Below are 17,411 nucleotides of genomic sequence, written 5' to 3'. Positions count from 1 at the left end.
CATCTGCTTTTGTGAGAACCTAGCTGGCTCCATCCCGAGGCAGCTCAGGTATTTCAGCACCAGAATTATTGGCGAGGAGTTTGGGGGGAGGGGGCAAGAAGGAGGAGCAAAACCACCCAGCACAGACCCAGCCTCGATCCTGGATCCAGCTGGGTTTATTAGACTTGGCTTTTCACCAGCTGTACCAGATCCACGCTGCCTCCCAGCTTTTGCACCTGCTCCATGGAGTCCCAGTCCTATGGGGCTCATCAGGTGAGGCACAACGGGACGAGTACCACAAGCAGAGTCACGGTCTGGCGAGACCTGTAGTGCTGGGAACAGGCTGTGAGTGAGGAGCAGAGAGAGAAATGGCACTGTGGAGTCAGTGTAGTGGATGTTATGAGGAATTAACAGAACTCCCTGTACCAAAACTAAATTCACTTGGTAACTCTTGGCATCCCCCTTGTTTCAGCCTTGATTATCTGTACCACTGGGATTCCCATTTTATCAGCTTTACAATACCTTTGCCAAGTAGAGATGTATCTAGAAACCAGTACAAATCACTTACTGAAGTCACACTTTAGGACTTCTAGAGACATCTCGCCAAGACAATGAAAGTGGTGTTTCAAGGAAGAGACTTTGAATGAGTTCAGACTTTAGGAAGCCAGAAGGAAAAGGGGGGAGGGGTGAGAGGAAGAAATCAATCAAGGTCTTAAATAAAGGTTGAAAAACATAATTATCAAGAAGAAACGAAAAGGGAAAGGAAAAAAACATAGAGAAAGAACAGGGCGAGAAGTGGGGAGGGCTGGGTTTCCCCGGGCTGTAAGCAGGGCAGAGAAAGAGAAAGGACGAGGAGGCTTTGCGGAGAGAGGGAGAAGCCCGCCGAGGAAGCGCCTCCAGGCAAAAGCATCAGCGGCTCAGGGGCCGGCTGGCGTTAGGGCCCGGCAGAGGCGGGCGGCGCCAGGGCTGGGCGGCGGGAGGGCCGGGGCCCGGCACCACCCACGGGCCGCGGCCCCGCGCATCCCCGCGGAGCCCGCACGGCCCCGCCGCATAAAAGCGGCGCCCGGCGGCGGGGGCCCGGCGCGGACACCGCCTGCATGTGCCCGGGAGCTGCCGCCCGCCCCGCCGAGCCCGCGTGGGGCTGCCCCGCGGCGCGGAGCCGCGCTCGGGACCCGGCGGGACGGGGCGGCCGCGGGGCCGCGCCGCGGGAGGTACGGGGGGACGGCTTGGCCCCGCCGAGCCGCGACCTGAGCGCGTGTGGGCGGGGAGCGCCCCGCGCCGCGATAAATAGCGCTGTCCCCCGGCTGACAGCCCGTCCCGGGGCGTGCGGGGGCCGGCTCAGCGCTCGCCCGCTGCTCTGGGACGGGCTTGGGGCTCTCGGTGACTCCGCTCCACCGCCCCGCTCCTGCCCCCGCCCGGGTTGTGATTTTTCCCTGTCTGGTTCCTTTTGGGGAGAGCCAGAGCAGGACCAGGAGAGCCCGGGTCCGAGCTTTCCACCTCTCTCTCCCTGCAGCCCAGGGGAGATGCTGGAAGCGGCGGTGAGTTCGCAGCGCCCGAGAAGGGCGGCAAGAGGCGTGTAAACTGCGGCGGTCCCCAGCGCAGCCGCTGCCCCGCGACCCTCCGCCGGCCCCTCCTCGCCCCGCACGCCGCCGGCCTCGCCGCCCCTCGCTGCCGCCGGAGGAGGCTGCCCACCCCAGCGGCCCAGGATGCAGTTTCGCCTCTTCTCCTTTGCCTTGATCGTCCTGAACTGCATGGATTACGGCCACTGCCAGCCCGGCCGCTGGAGACGCAGCAAGAGAGGTGAGTGCCGCTGCTCGGCCGGGGCAGCCGCGGGAGCCCGCGGGGAGCCGGGGCCGCTCTCGGCAGGTGAGCCGGCTGCGCTCCGCGGGCACCGGGCCGGCACGTGGGGCGGCAGCGGCGGCCAGCCCGGGGCGCGGGGCCGTGCCGGCGTGGCGACCGCTCCGCGGGGCTGCCCGCCGCCGTCCTGCTGCGGAGGTCGAGCCGGGAGCAGGAGGAGCGGCGTGGACGTGAGCTGCGATGGGAAGGGACCGGCCGGAGCCCGGGGCTGGCGGGGACGCGAGTGCCCAGCGTTGGAGGCACGGCCCCCGCGGTGTGTCCTCCCGGCGGGGCCGGGGTCTCGCTGGGCGCTGCCCCCGCGGGAGGGGCCGTGGCGGGCAGGGGACGTCGCTGATGTCGCTGTCGCTGCTCGTCCAGTGGCTCACGGCTGCGGGGATCGCTGTTAGCCCGCGCAGTTCAGAGTCGCGTGTCCGCGGGACGGACTTTGAGGCTGCTTTCCGTGGACGTTTCCGAGGAGCAAGGCGGCTTCTCCCCTTCCATCCCCCGGCACCGCCGTGCCGCTCCCGCGGGGCTGGGGGCCGGGACAGCCGGGGCGGCGGAGCGCACTGCGCCTCGCTCAGCGCCCAGCGGATTTCTGTGCCGTCAACGTTGCTGCAAACATGCAGGTCCCTGTGAGGAAAAGACAAACGGTGCGTTGGGGCTTCATTGGATTCCCTCAACGCTGGTGTCGGGATGCCGGAGCTGTGCAATGTGCCAGTACAGCTCCCGTGTGGACGGAGAGGTTACTGCAGCGCTTTCCGCCTGGCAGCCTGGCCGAGGCTTCGGCTGTTTCTTTTCTACTTTTTTTTTTTTTTTTTTTTTTTTTTGAGTGGCGGAGAGGTTCACGTTATTATAAAATGGTTTTATTATCCACATATCCTGAATTATTTTTCTATCCCTTTTCCTGTTATCTTCTTGGCCACGAATCCTTGCATTTCTAAAGTTAACTGAAAATCAGGTGGCTCAAGCTGTTGAGAAATCCGTTTTTCTGATAGAATTGCACTTTTAGTGATGTTATTTGGAAGGAGAAGGACTGGACATCTCCAGTGATAAACTGCTACAAACGGTAATAAAACGGTGAGAAGAAAATAGTTTGCACTTTCATGCATGTATCACCTTCAGAGTAGTTAACAAATAAAATTGTGAGGCGGTTTGGTTTAGATGGTTTTTCAACAGATGGTTTCCAGAGTTTAATTTATGTGTGTGTGGCTAAAACGATAGCAGTCCTTTAAAGTGACCAGACTATCTGTGCTAACAAAGGGTATACTGTGTCTTTAATTAAATGTGGAACTACTTAGAGTGCTGGCTAGACAGCGGAGGGTGATAGTGGTATTTCTGCTTTACAACAGAGCTTAAGGGCTGCATTGTGGGAGTACTGAAATGAATAGACATCTAACTCAAGTAGTGTGAATTGTCCTCCTACAAAAACTTAAGCTGGTTTTAATTGATCTCATGTTCACTGATTGATCCTAGACCAATTGTTGTGCTTGTTGAACAGTTGGCTTTTCCAAAAGAGATTGATTTAAATTAGTTTTTAGTTTAATTATTGGATAAATACGATCAGTATTGACAGTTGACTTACTGGCACTGTTTTGTGCTATCACCTAAGGGTTTTGTTTTGGACTTTGAAGAATGCAGTCTTTTTCAGTTAATAAGTCTAAAGAAGTAAGCATAGCCATTTCTAAGCATAGAAAGGACAACCTAAGAATGTATTCAAATTATAATAGATATTTGCCATGACACATCCAGTCTGAAGTAATGCGTACAGGACCCAAAATTCCAATAATTTCACAATTTTTCCATATCCCATCTGCAAATAATCAGGCAGTCACTGTGGGGTACTGGCAGTTAAAATTTCTCTGGCATTCTGTTTTGTCTGTTACATGATCTCAGATGCTCCATAATATCGTTTTCTTAATGAAATACAATTTTTGGCATAGATGAAATCTCCTGTGTGGTAGGAATCAGTTGCATGCAGTCTGGAATTATGGGCAAATATAATGTGTAGCTGATTTTTTAAAAGCAGCTAAATGTACAATAAACTCTAAGTGTATGTGCCTGTATTGGTGCTTGCGTGGATTTGTTGCTGATGTGGAATACTCTAGTAAAGAAGACTTCAGTAAATTTGAGGAGATCTTCCCAGAATTCCTCATTCACCATCTGCTTGCAACCCTTTCCCAAATCAAGGCTTGCCAAATTGCAGTAGAAGCAGAATGATAAAATAGGGTTTACAAAGTGGTTCCTACCTTGCATTGATTTGTGTTTTGTTAGTCAATGTCATTTCACTAAAGTTTTTTTTTTTTATAAATATGTAATAATCAACAGGCTCTGCTTATTCCACTGCTGCTCTTAGTTATTTTTCCAACTTATTAGAATGTTGCTTTGCACAGTTGCTCAGAGCAGAACCTTACTTTCCTTAAAACACCCCACCAAATTCTCCCTCTGGAAGTCACTGCCCTGAGCAGGTCATTGTGGTGTTTTTGCCTTTCCCACAGAAGTTTGAAAACCTATATAAGGGTTATTTGGCTTAAAGCTCAGTGGTGTAATATCACAGCTGGTTTAACCTAATCTTTCCTTGTTGAGTTGTATAACTTGATTTTTTTTGTTCCTCTTGTAAGCCTTCTTCAATGAAAATTTTTATATTTCTTTTTCAGATTTCTCTTTAGCAGTCAATGTAAGATGGACAGCTTCATGTCTTAACATTTCACTGAACTTCACAAGGTGCATGAAAGACCAGTGGTTTTCCCTTTGATATATGTAATGAAAACAACTTTTCCATAGAGTACCCGAAGTCAAATGGGGTTACGTAGAAATGAAGAATCTCAGACTGGCTTACTGGGAGGCGTGATGGTATTCTGCAAAAGTTTTGACAGAAGGGAGTATAGGGATCATTATAAACAGCCATCAATAAACACATGCTAACAGGATTCCCCAAGGGTAAAAAGTCAATATGATGGGAAGACTCATGAGTCTGAAGAGAGGCTCTCTACAGTTGGTAAGACCAGCACTGGCATAATAAAAAAAATGTGAATGGGATGCGTTCACATAGTTAAACCATAAGTTGTTTATATCCAAGAACTCAAAACCTGTGGCTGTAAAATACTTGCCTTTCCATTTAGTTCCTATTCATGAAGTGTCATAAGGGCTAAGGTGATTACTTATCTGCTGGATGCTTACACTGTGTTAGAGGTACATAAAGTGGAATACCTGTGGCAATGAGTGACAGTGGTGATGGCAAAATGTCCGCAGGTGGAAACAGGAGGAATACCTGGGGCAGGAAATTTCCCAAGGGTTTGTCAGACCTCAATATAGCTTTGTGCACAGTGTTTATTGAAGAATATTCATATATGGAGGGGTACAGTCACTGGGTTCAAAATCATGTCAATTGAATCTTTATCATCTTAATGTAAGATGGAAATCTCGACCACAAAGCCGTTATTATAGGAAGCTGTTATGCTGTTACATGGATTTTCAACTAGAAGAAGAACCTGCTTGGATATTGAGGATTGTGATTTAGCTTTCCTAACAAGGTGTTTACCTGGGATAATCTTGGAACCTGTCTCAGCTGGATTGTATGGTCAGACTTTGGGAAAGATAGATGATTTGAGCATTAGGAAAAAAGAAACTATGCTGGAAATACTTGACTGAAATAAATACCACATCTACTTTTACAAGGACTGTACTAGCCCCTAAAGAGTAATATAACTAAAAAAAAAAATCATGCCATATGACTTTTGTCTAGCATTATCCAAATATTTTACCTATTATTAGCTAATCTATCCTCCTCTCTTTGAGGCTGAAACATGTTTGAAGGACCGTTAACTTTTTATCTGTGGGTTAAGACTTAAAATCTTATGTGGAAGCTGTACTTTGAGATAATTTTTTTTCCCTCAGGTGTGACATTAAGCAGTTGTAACAGAACCTGTAAAAGAAAACTGAGATGTGTTTACACAAGTGGTCATTTTCCAGGCATTCATGATCAGGAGAAATGCTTGGAGTGTAGTTTCTGCTCCTCAGACCTGTACTTAGGATAGTTACTATTCATTCTTTATACATACTTCGTTATAGCAGCAGCTAGAACAGCATAACACTGATAAGTTAAAACTTTTAAACCTTTAGCTATTTGCACTTATTGGGTACATCTGAGGAAGTTTCTTTAACAGCTAGAAATCAACATTTCTGTGTGAATGACTGAATACTGAACTAGCTAATGATGCAGTGTTACTGAGGACAAGCAATGCTCAAAGAGATTGTGAAGATTTGCAGGTGAATGCTCAAAACACCAAGAGCAGAATTCACTGTCAAAATGGACATCTAAGTTTAGGTGATTGATTCAGCTTCCCAAAGTCGGTTTTTAGTGCTGCTTATAATGTTTAAAAGATATGCTTCTGGGCTTGGTATGTACATGACTCTCTTTAGCAACTGGATGCTGGGCAGGATACCTTGGGACAGGTCCTGTGCATTTGACACCTTTGGGGGTGTCCCAAGACCTGTTATTGGGGAAGCTGGAAATGGGGAGCATGTTCTGGGGTGTGGGTATGCTTTTCCTTGCCTGTATCCATCCTTTTAGGTTCCATTATGGGTCACATGGGGTTAGGATGCTGGGCTAGATGGATGTGCCTGATCAGACCTTGAAGTCTGTGTACATGCTTTTGTGCTAAAACCTGCAGTGAGAGTTACACTGTGATGAAGAACTTTGATTTGTATGCTTGATAAACTTGTCCTAACTGTATATTTTCAGCTTTTGGGGGATGGAGGGGATACACATTCTCTAAGACTTGGTTGAAGACTCACTGAAACAGCTCAAAATGCCTGACAGATACTGAAAGTAAGATTTTACACTAACATAGGGACATGATGGTGGTAACAGCAAGAATGCAGTTTCTCAATTCAACCTGTCATTTGCAATATACAGGCCAACATTATTACTGTTAAACTATGTCGGCATGGTGTTTACATAAGTTGCCTTTAAAAATATAGAAAATACGAAATTATTTAAAAGGTAGAAAGTGGAAGAGGTGCTTACTATCAAAATTCAAAGAATAACAAAATAAAAAATGGGCTGTTTCTTTGTTGGGTTTTTTCCTTTCTCTTGCTCTTTCTGCCAAGACTCTAACTATTCCATGGAGATCTGCATTTCATTTCTGATAATCTAGCTGTTTTTTAATACAAAAAACTTTAGCTAACTATAGGGAATGTCTAGTCAAACCTGCAGATCATCACAGGCTGAAAACATTACACAGCTTACCGTACCTCTAACTTGAAAGCATATGGTTTACCATAACATCCTTTCCAAAAATGCATCCTTGATTTTGAATTCTGAGGTGGGATTCTTGTGATTACAGGTAACTATATGGAACATGGTCTACATTTTCTTTTATAATGATTGTAGGGATAATCGGTGCAGTCTATCAAACTGTTGGTATAATTTAACTCGTCCTGTGGTAGGTGCCTGCCTTTGATCAGAAAAAGCATACCTCTAACTAAATAAATATAAGATTACTTAATTACCTCTATGTAAAATTGAAGTGTATTTCTGCTGTACATGTCTTCAGTGTTAGCCCCTGAACTTAACTGAAATCAGCCCCCAATGAGAAAGGATCTACCACCTATATTTAAATATTGGTGCAGCTTTCAACTTCAACAGATACTGTCCCTGAAAGTTCTAATCTGTCCTGTATTAGAGATTGAGTTTCAGGTATTTCTTAATAAATTCAATTCTTCAAGCATGCCCTTTCTTTTCACCTCAGAGTTTTGTTCAGGCACATTTGGAGAACCCTCTGTATTTGTCTAGGCTCCAAGTATTTGCTAATCCTTTTCTAAGTGAAAGCATGACTTCATATGTGTTGGCTGTTGATAATGCACAAATGTAACAGCTTGATCCTTTCATCATGGCCTGCTTTAGACACTGAAATTAGGTGCTGCCATGGTTTGTATACTCATTGTGTTTGTAGTACGTGTTTAGCAGATGTAATGCTTTGGTGCCATTGTGGTGCTGCAAAGTAATTTTGTGCAAGATGAGCAAATCTATCACTTTTTTGGGACAGTAACGATGGGTTTAAACCTGTTCCCAAGTAATTTTTGGTGTAGAGGATGGGATAGACTTTGCACCACTTTTTGATACTTGGATTCTAACACTTTTTAGGAAATGAGGTGTCAAAGTGTCAATTAGCTCTTCCTTGTGAGCACCAAAAGGCAGATGCAGAGCTCTCTTTATGGCTTTGTCCAGGCAGCTCCATCCATGCAGACCACTTACTGATCAGACTTTAGTGTTGCACTTGTTGAGCTTTGCATATCTGTGAGCAGTAAGGTCACTTGTAAGGCTGACTTGAATTCTCTGTCACTTTATTGTCTCTGTATTTGGCTCCTGTCCATTTTTGCTAATACTTTTCAAACTCTGAGGAGAAATGAGGTTGAAAGGGATCAGGGTGGTGGTCTGTGCCCCAAAAAGGCAGATGATGATGCAACACAGTGTCAAGCACTGGAGAGGCAAGAGTGAAAGCCTAAGTTTGCCAACACTCTAATGTCACCTTTCCCATGAAGTTTCACCCAGTGGAGCGGGTGGGTGGGATGGGGGAATTACAAGAAATTGGTATTTATACATAATACTATTTCAAAATACTTAATTGGTGTGAAACCCATGTTCTGAACATGAAATGGAGATGGTAAGTGTAGCTCCTGTGAAGTGATGGAATATAATGATATTTTCCTCTGTAGATCTTTCTTAGGAGCCTAAAAGGATTTTAGACTTTAGTTGTATGTCCTTACTTTGGGATTTCTATGTCTTAGCTCTTTAATTTCAAACAACTACGCACATCTGACCTTTGTCTGTCAAACTATGGTCTATGGAGCAGCTGCTAGCATCTTCTGGATTTGTAGAGATCAGTCTCATCCTTGTGTTTCTACCTAAATACCCTTGAATGAAACACTCCAGTGAACTCATAGCTCTACTTTAATCTTATCCTATTTTGATGCAAGTGCTTGTTACTTAATTTCAAATTTTAGCCTAAAATTTCTTTTTAGGAGACAGCATATGAAAGATTGGCAGTGAAATTTTCTGAAATTTCCTCTTATTTGTGGACTTGAATGTGCAAACTGTGAAATGCAAAAGACTATAAAAAAAGAATAGAACTATAATGTGGGGAAGAGATTAATTTTTATGGGAAAGCAGAGAAGCAGTTAGTATTTCAGCTACCTTCATTGTGTGATCAGTGGGTGGTTTTTAAGATCCCATCTGTTAAGATTTGGTGAGAAGTACAAAAACCTTCAGGTTCTTTGTTTCAGTAATTAATCTGTTATGTATTTATGTTTGAAATACAAATTTCAAGAGCGCCAAGTACTTGATGTATCTCTAAGATTTTTGTCCTTTCATTCCTCTTTTGTTGATTTTATGGGATGGTCATAAGACTGTAACTTGGGAAATGTAAGCAGTTACAGGTTATGCCCAGAAAATTTAGAAGAGGTGTGCAGTTCTGTAATTTTTCTTCAAACACCACTCCCCCCCACACACACTTTCAGTGGAATTATGTGTGTTATTTGATGAGGATAATGGCAAATCTCATGTATAGTTAACACATCCAAAATATCATTAACGTAATTCTACTGTGATTCTGTTTGTAAAAATACTTTTTTCTCTCTCGGATTTAAATCTAAAAATAATCAAAAGCATATGGTTTAGGGACTGAGTCTCAAATTTACCTCACAGAAACTTTTGTCTATATTTTTTGTGAGAATTATTAAGATTTTCTCCATCTTGCTGAAAACTAGACCCAAACATAGATGTAGTGAGATGGAGGAAGGAACATGGAAGATAAGTAATGTTTGTGATGTTGACTTTTAGGTTGGTGGTTTTTTTAATCACTGGGTAGTTGCATGAGCGCTAACTCTGTGTAGTAGTCTGTGTGCAGCAATGAAGAGAGTCTTTGTGCCTTTTTATCTTGGAAGACACTTGTACTGCTTTTACACTGCAAAGGGACAAGTGTATTTGTGTTAGAGAATTGCAGTGCTGCCATCAAATATAAACTTCCTGATCCAAGCACATTATTTTCTTTTTTGAGTTGAAATGCTGGCTGAAACATGTTGCACACAACGTATACTCTGCAGTAATGTATGGTCTTCTCAGCCGTATGGTTGCCACCTTTGGAATACCAAGAAAACCCCAAACTAGCCACATCAGACAAATGGCTGTTGTGCATGCACAGATTAATCTGCACGTGTAGAGCAGCCCTGACAAAACCCATCATGTCCATACTAAAACTTTTTGGGCAAGATGGAGACAACTGAAACAGCGATTGTGCTTGGTAAAGATAGATGTCACTGATTCACTCTTTTTTCTTTCACTCAAAAATTGTGGTAGATACCATGTGTTTTTATTATAAACCTTCCAGTTTACACAGTGTTTCCACTGCCAAGCATGTGGCTGACACTCTTTTGAATGGGCACTGAGGTTCCATTATCTTTTGCTTTATCTGTATTGAGATGGATGTGCTGAGGGTGAGGCCCTGTAGTATTGGCCCTGCTTAGATGACAGCCTCTGAACTTAGGTCACCAGAGCAGAAATCTGTCCAGGATTGCCTTCTTATAGCAGACATGTTGTTTGGCCCTTCATGTGAGCTAGTTCAGACCTGGTTTACATCTCATTTGACACGGTGCACACTCCTAATGGAATGGGCATGGATTCAGTTTTGACTCAGCAAGAGTATTGGCACTATCACTGTGATGCACACAAGGTGCTTCAGGTTGTGTTCACAGCGCAGCAGCTGCTGGTTTTAGTTTGCTTAAAGCTTTTAGCAATTATTGTGAAATACAACTAACCTCTGATCTGAGGTGCTTTATTCTTGCAAGAAACCTAAACCTAAAGAGCATTTCACTGAGAGTTGGCTTATTTATCTGTTGGCATCAGGTTACGTGGTTCACTTTCACCAGGAACATTCTCAGGAGGTGGTTTTGCCTCTAAATTTGGTTTCCCATCTTCTCAAAAATGGTCAGTATTCTCTCCCTTACTTTGTTGAGTGCAAGGAAAACTGACACTCTGAGGAACATCTGAGGCAAGGCAGCTTTTGGAGTAGGGGAGCTGTGTGTGTGGCAGCAGGACAGTTCTTCAACTTAAGTTTCTTGCCTGGGCCATGCCAAATATGCATGACCTGTATGCATCTGTCTTGTTCTCTTTAAAGTTGTTCAGCAAATATTGATTGTACATGGCTACAATCATTATTATACATTATATGTTTGGTTTTACTGACGTGGTTCAGTGTCGGGAATTCTGCCTCCCTGGTAAGAGGTTACCTTCAGGATGTCAGATGGATTGCTTTCATTCTTAGTCTTCCTACCTGTAAAGCCTGTGATTCATATATATACACATCAATGCAAATGATAACAGAAAATAAATCCCTGTTTTCTGTAGATACCAAGTAGCTTTTCAGTGTGAAATGTTAATATTATGGCAGGGATGTAAATAATGTCATCATCTAATTGAAGTAGTGCTTCTAGAAGGGTGCTTTGGCTTACAACTCTATTTCTTACTGCAATATGCCGGAGTGCATCATCTTTTCTGATGCTGAGATGACACTGGGTCATGGCTTCTCTTTTCAGCTATAATGAAACTGCATAATTACAAGTGCTTATCATAATTTCTTTATTAGTCTCAGAGTTTGCTGAATTTAATCTGTGGCCTTCCAAGTTGTTTTGGAATTCAGTTTTAGGAAATGCTTGTGGCTGTAATTAGGAATTAAAATGAAAGAAATCACCAATTTCTTTTTTCTTGGTAGTGTTTAAAGTAACTTTTGGTTTTTTGCTATAAAGCTTACTTGGGTTCCAGTTTACTCTGTTTTTTGGGGTGGGGGTTAGATTTTTTAATATAGATTCTTATAGAAATAGAAAGCTTACCTGCTTTGTTGTAAAATGTGCGGTGTGAAACTGAGGAGCAAATCTGTGAAATCTTATATTTAACTGAACAGAACCTGTAGTTCTGCAGGGCATCTATCTCTAGTGCTCTACAGATGTGGAGTAGTAAAAATATATATATACTCCTTTTGAAGGGTTCAGTGAACAAAACTGACACATGGAGAGGAAGAAGAGACATAGAATATCCTTTTTATTAGTGGTTTGGGACAAAGTTGGGTATCTGATCTCTAGTTTTGATTCTCCATATTCACTGGATTATGTAGCTCCTCTCTTTTGAGTGCATGTACTTGTAGAAAAAAATTATTTCCTCCATTTCAAATTAGTGTTCAGCTTCATCTCTATCTCTTTGAACAATAAAGATAATTTTTCTGTAATTGTTTTGCATTCATGCTCTAAGTGCTCCATCCATCTCTTTTGCATAGTCTCTGCAACCCAATACAGAGACTTGTGTGTTTCATTAAAGGGAATCTAGTTTTGCTCAACTTTGAGTACAAAAAGAGGATAATACTGAATGTTTGGGGTTTTTTTAATAAAAAGTCCTTGTTATTTGCATCTTGTGCCAGTAATATTCTGGAAAATACCCTCAATCCAGGTGACCTCAACAAGCTGGAGAAATTAAAAGAACCCCATAAAATCCAACAATAAGTTCAAAGCCCTGCAGCTGGGAAAGAACAACCCCACACACCACTATGAATTGGGGGGCAGTCAGCAGGAAAGGAGCCTGGCAGAAAGGGCCCTGGGGACGTGGTGGATGCTGTGCTGAACGTGAGCCAGCAACCTTCCCATGCTGCAAGGATGGCTCACAGTGGTCTGGGTTACCAGCAAGTGCTCATTCCCTTTTAGTCAGCAATGGTGAAGCACAGCTGGATCCTGTGTCCTTCTCTGGGCTCCTCAGTGCTAGAGAGAGTTCAACAAAGACCCACAAAGACGATTAAGGGACTCTCCTGTGAGGAATGGTTGAGAGAGCTGAGGCTGTTCAGCCCAGAGAAGGCACAAAGGGGTTCTCGTCAATGTAGCTGAAAGGGACGGTGCAATTAGGTCAGGACCAGGCTCTTGCCTGGTGCTCAGTGATAGAACAAGAAGCAATGAGCACAAGCTGAAATGTGGGAGGTACCCTCTGAACATCAGAAAAGACTTCTTTGCAGTGCAGGTGGCTGAGGACTGGCATGTGTTGTCTGGAGAGGTTGTGGAATCTCCGTCCTTGGACATACTTGGAAGTCATCCCCATGTGGCCCTGGGCAGCTGCATTTGTCTGGCCCTACTTGAACAGGATAATTGGACCAAATGGTTCTTTTCACCTCCAGAACCCTCCTTCCAACTTCAGCCATTCTGTGAAAGATGGTTTGGAAATATACTGGGAACCTGGCTTGAGCCTGCTCTTTTCTTTGCAGTAATCGCCAACTGTGGAGAGAAAACAGATACTCTATTCCCTTTAGGAATCCTTAGCATAAGTGACAGAATCATGCACAGTTGCAATCCCATTGATGTTGATGGAGTACTAAAATCAACCCAGGGAATCTTCTTGGTATTTAGCAGTAGCACAGGTTGTCATAAAATGAAGATTCTCTGTCATGCTAATTTTACATCCCACAAGTTCCTTACGCCTCCGTTTTTTTCTCTCAAATATTTATGGATGCCAAAGAGTGCACTGTGGATGTAATAATTAAGATAATAGACCTAACTCTGGGCTCCCTCATTTTGTTGTAAATCTGGGGGTGATGTCGGTCTGTGTCAGGCATAGTGGATATCCCTGCGATGGTGCTTGCTCTGGGATAGCGCTGTCAATCTGCTGATATATTTGAGAACTCTTTAATTACTTTAGCTCTTTCATCAGACTCCTGAAAAAAGTCTTGCTGCCTTCAACTTTTCTTTCAGTTACTGTAATTATCAGTGGCATCAATATGTAGGGCTTTATTTCAGCTTTGGAGGAGGGCTTTTCTCTAATAGCTTTCCAAGCAGGTGCTAGGTGAAACTACTGCGTATTGAGCCTGATGTAGCATGAGGCTCATTGGGTAAAATAACAGTAGTCTGTGCTACTTAAAACAACTCTGGAAGGCTTAAGGAGGAGAGGAAGGAAAATATTTGAAGAGATCAACTTGATGTGGTTGAATACATGTAAAGTCACCTGAGAAGGATTAGAATTTGCCAAAGCTTGACCTGAACGAAGACCTCCATTTAGGGCTTGTGTTCCTACCAGATCAACTAACTACAGTAGTTTTTCTGTGCACAGTTCTCTACCAGCATTCATAGTGTGAAAGAGTCCAGTGATTTACTTAACTTCTGTGTCTCAGCTGTAGTAAGTTTAAAAAAAAAAATCTCAGTTTAACATTCCTTCTCCTTATTAGCTGCAGCTGGCTTTTTCTAATTACTAAAGTCAATATTTTTTTCATCTACATTCTGTTGCTTTTATCTTTGCTGGGAGCTCAGTGTATACACTTTAGCTGATAAGCAGCTACACGTGTAGTTCATATCCATAGAAGTGGACAGCTTAAAAAAAAGTGCATGCACTGACACTTCAAATTCCTAGAGAAGACCCAGTGGAGTAGTTAGTAGCAATGGTACTTCATCCACCACGGTGTTTGCTTTGTGCTTATATGGTGTTAGCAAACCCAGTGACCTTATTCTTAATAACATGATTACTGTGATTGTCTTTGAAAATCATGTGTTCTTCTGTTTCATGATGGTGTTTTAGAATGCTCAGGATACTTTCCATGCACTTCTCTGAAGTGATGGGTGTCTCATAGGCGTGGAAATGGAGTCCTGGGGTTACAAAATGAAACAAGAGAATGATAGTTGGGAAGGCTTAATCCCTCTGAGAAATCAAGTCACAAATGATGTTCTCTTTTTGCTCAAGTCTGCTGCAGAACTGGGATAGGGTTTGAAGAAAATTAAATGACTGATTTTGCCAACATCATTTAATTAGAACAGATGCTTACCACAGCAGGCCCCTATAGCCATTCCTGCTAAATCTGAGGCTTGACTATTGAATGGTAAAGTAACTAATCCTTTTACATACAATCTTAATATGAAAATTTGTATTTAAGGTTTTTTAGAGGAGTTACTTAGTCTTGTGCTTCTAGATATAGACTTGGGGATACTCTTAACTGGGACATGAATTTGCCATTACCAACCAGAGGTTTCTGATACCTTCCTCTAAAGCACTGGGTACTGCTGGAGTGAGCCATGCTTCTACTCAGTATAAAAATTTCCAAGTAAAATTTTTGTTGTAAACAGAATGGTAATTGAGTCTATATTTTTGAGATTTAGCATAGCATGTGACATTCTGGGCTCGATCTTAAAAATACCTTAAGTCACAGTTAAGTTTGGTGAATATGTAATGAGAAAAAACACACTATGAAATGCAGTGCTGTGGAGGAATAGCATGTCTCTCAAGAGACTTATATTGCAATGATTTAATGTCAGAACTATTTAGAGTTAACCTTCTTTTGCATTTACACCTCATACCACTAAATTATGAAACTCTGACTAAGATTGAACCATTTTGTTTAGCCACAAACATAGTTATCACTGCTTGTTATTGTGTTTGTTTCTTGTTTTTGTCATACATTCCTAGTTTGTAACAGAAACTGTCTCGGTAGTGATCATGGGGAGATCCCCATGATATTCTACTGTGTGCAATAATTTTTCTCTTGTTTATGTATGTTTAGCTAAGAAGAAATCTGATTAGTTGAATGCTCTTGATAATATTCAAGTACTTCCTAGAACTTTGCTTTTGCTGTTTGATGTTCCATTTTACAGCTTTACTTAAATGCTCTGCAGGGATTGTGGTTTAGTGGTGAGAGCATGAAATTTGAATCCAAGGTGCCTGGTTCTCTTACCAACAGAGCTGGTCAGTATGTTTAAAACTAGATTCTTCTATCTCACAACCCCCTAAGAGATTTTTGCATGTGTGTCTACAAGGTTTTGGTTTTTTTTTTTTCTTTCTCTGTTTTTCTGAAATAAATATTGAACAGCTTAAGCAGGCACTGCAGTTCTCTTTCCCTTCTGTGCCCCAGTACCTCTGGAGTAGAGGGTAGTGTTTTATCACAGCGCAGTTTAAATTGTATCAGTGATATGCATGGCTAACAGGTCCTAGAGTGCTAATCTCTAGGCATTTATATGGTTATTATGAAGGATAATAAGCACATAAATAAGTTTCCTGCCTCCAAGTTTATTGACTGAGCAAACACCAGCATGAGAACATTGCATTCATGACAATGATTTAAGAGCTTGAGAAAGTGCTGGCTCTATCTGATGTGAAGTTTTCTGTGCTGTCATGTCTATCAGAACTGAGACAACAAAATCTGTATGACTCTACATCAGTGCTCTGCAGGGTGCAGAAACAACTACTGCTTGACTGCTTGTTTTCATTACTAGGTAACTGTCTGGAAGTATTTAAATGGGGTTCTATCCTGACGTTTAAACTTTCAGATACAGAGGATGGAGCTCTTCAATTGCAGGTAGGTATTTCTAGTAGTCTAACTTAATTGTTATATGAAGAATTTACGTATTTGCAAAAAAAACCCAAAAAAAACCCCTAAAAAAACCCAAAACAAACCCAAATTATGTTTTATTTCCTTCCAAACTGAGCTGGGCTGTGAAATTAAGATGTCTTAAAGAGGCCCACAGCTACAGATATGAAGCTGAACACCTTACTAAGTTTACCTTATCTGAAAGTGGAAACAGCTTTAAAATTTAAGGTATTCTCAAAATTAAGAAATGTATATTTATTGTACTAAGAATATAAGAAAAGGAGATACCATTTTTGTCTTTACCTCTTCAGAGCTTCCACTATCTTTTCTTTAATTCTCCAGTCTCTCATTATTCACATTGCAAACATAATCTGTGTAATGTCAGCCAAGTGCCTTTTAGTTTTTTAGGAACATATGACCTGTCTGTTTTTAAGACTCTATTTGCATTTCCATGGAATTATGAAAAAAAATTCAATAGGCCCTTGCCAAATACTAATTCTAATTTCTGCTTGAAATGTACTGAATGGTCAGCACTCGGACTACACAGGTAAATACATTTAATACATTTTTATCTTCTTTATGAGGGAATTCTCATTTGAATTTAAAAAAAAGCCCTGTAGTCATTAAGTGTCATTTTTCAGGATGACACTCAGTCTGCTGTGATTTAAGTGGATCTAAAATACAGAAGCTAGTACATTTAATTTCAGTTTTAATAGTATTCCAGCAAAATGTGGAGATAGCTGCGTGTATCTGAAAAGCAAATATGCTCCATCTGTTCTAGTTCAATATTTCTAAGTCTGGTCCATCATCTTTGAAGTCTCAGACTCTGATGACTGGGGTTGACAACAAGGGAGGATGACAGAATATTTGGTGGATGTTTTGAATATGGCAAGTACAAGCAGGATGTAAAGCTCAGTGGTGTTGGATTGAATTAGAGTGATGTCTTGCAGCTAAGTGTAGGTTTGTTTAGTGGGGAGGCATTCAGTTTGAATTGTCTTTTTAACAGATCTTTTCCTAAATCAGATACTTTCATACTTTCAAAGTTCTAATTTTTCAGTTCAGTGTTTCTCCACTATGTCTAAAGACACCTATTCTGCTCTTCTACCTTCCCCTTTCTAGTCAAATTGTTTTGCTGCTCCTCTTCTTAGCCATGTGTGGCTATGGTAGCATAAATAGCATTTATTCTTCCTTCACTGTTTGCTTAAGTGTCTACAAACTCTT

The 17,411-nt window shown here is 42.3% G+C and overlaps 1 protein-coding gene across 1 annotated transcript in view; it reads left to right on the top strand.

Moving 5' to 3' along the window:
- The first annotated feature begins 1,283 nt into the window (after positions 1-1,283).
- LOC116998851 (R-spondin-2-like) overlaps positions 1,284-17,411 on the top strand; it is a 103,320-nt gene continuing 87,192 nt past the window's right edge. Inside the window, exon 1 of the mRNA XM_033064987.2 lies at positions 1,284-1,779. Coding sequence (XP_032920878.1) covers positions 1,686-1,779 — 94 coding nt within the window. The 5' untranslated portion in view covers positions 1,284-1,685. The remainder of the gene's footprint in view (positions 1,780-17,411) is intronic.

Source organism: Catharus ustulatus, chromosome 1, assembly GCF_009819885.2.
Source record: "Catharus ustulatus isolate bCatUst1 chromosome 1, bCatUst1.pri.v2, whole genome shotgun sequence".
Lineage (NCBI taxonomy): Eukaryota > Metazoa > Chordata > Aves > Passeriformes > Turdidae > Catharus > Catharus ustulatus.
The sequence above is the reverse complement of the archived record's forward strand: the minus strand, read 5'-3'. Positions and strand labels throughout refer to the sequence as shown.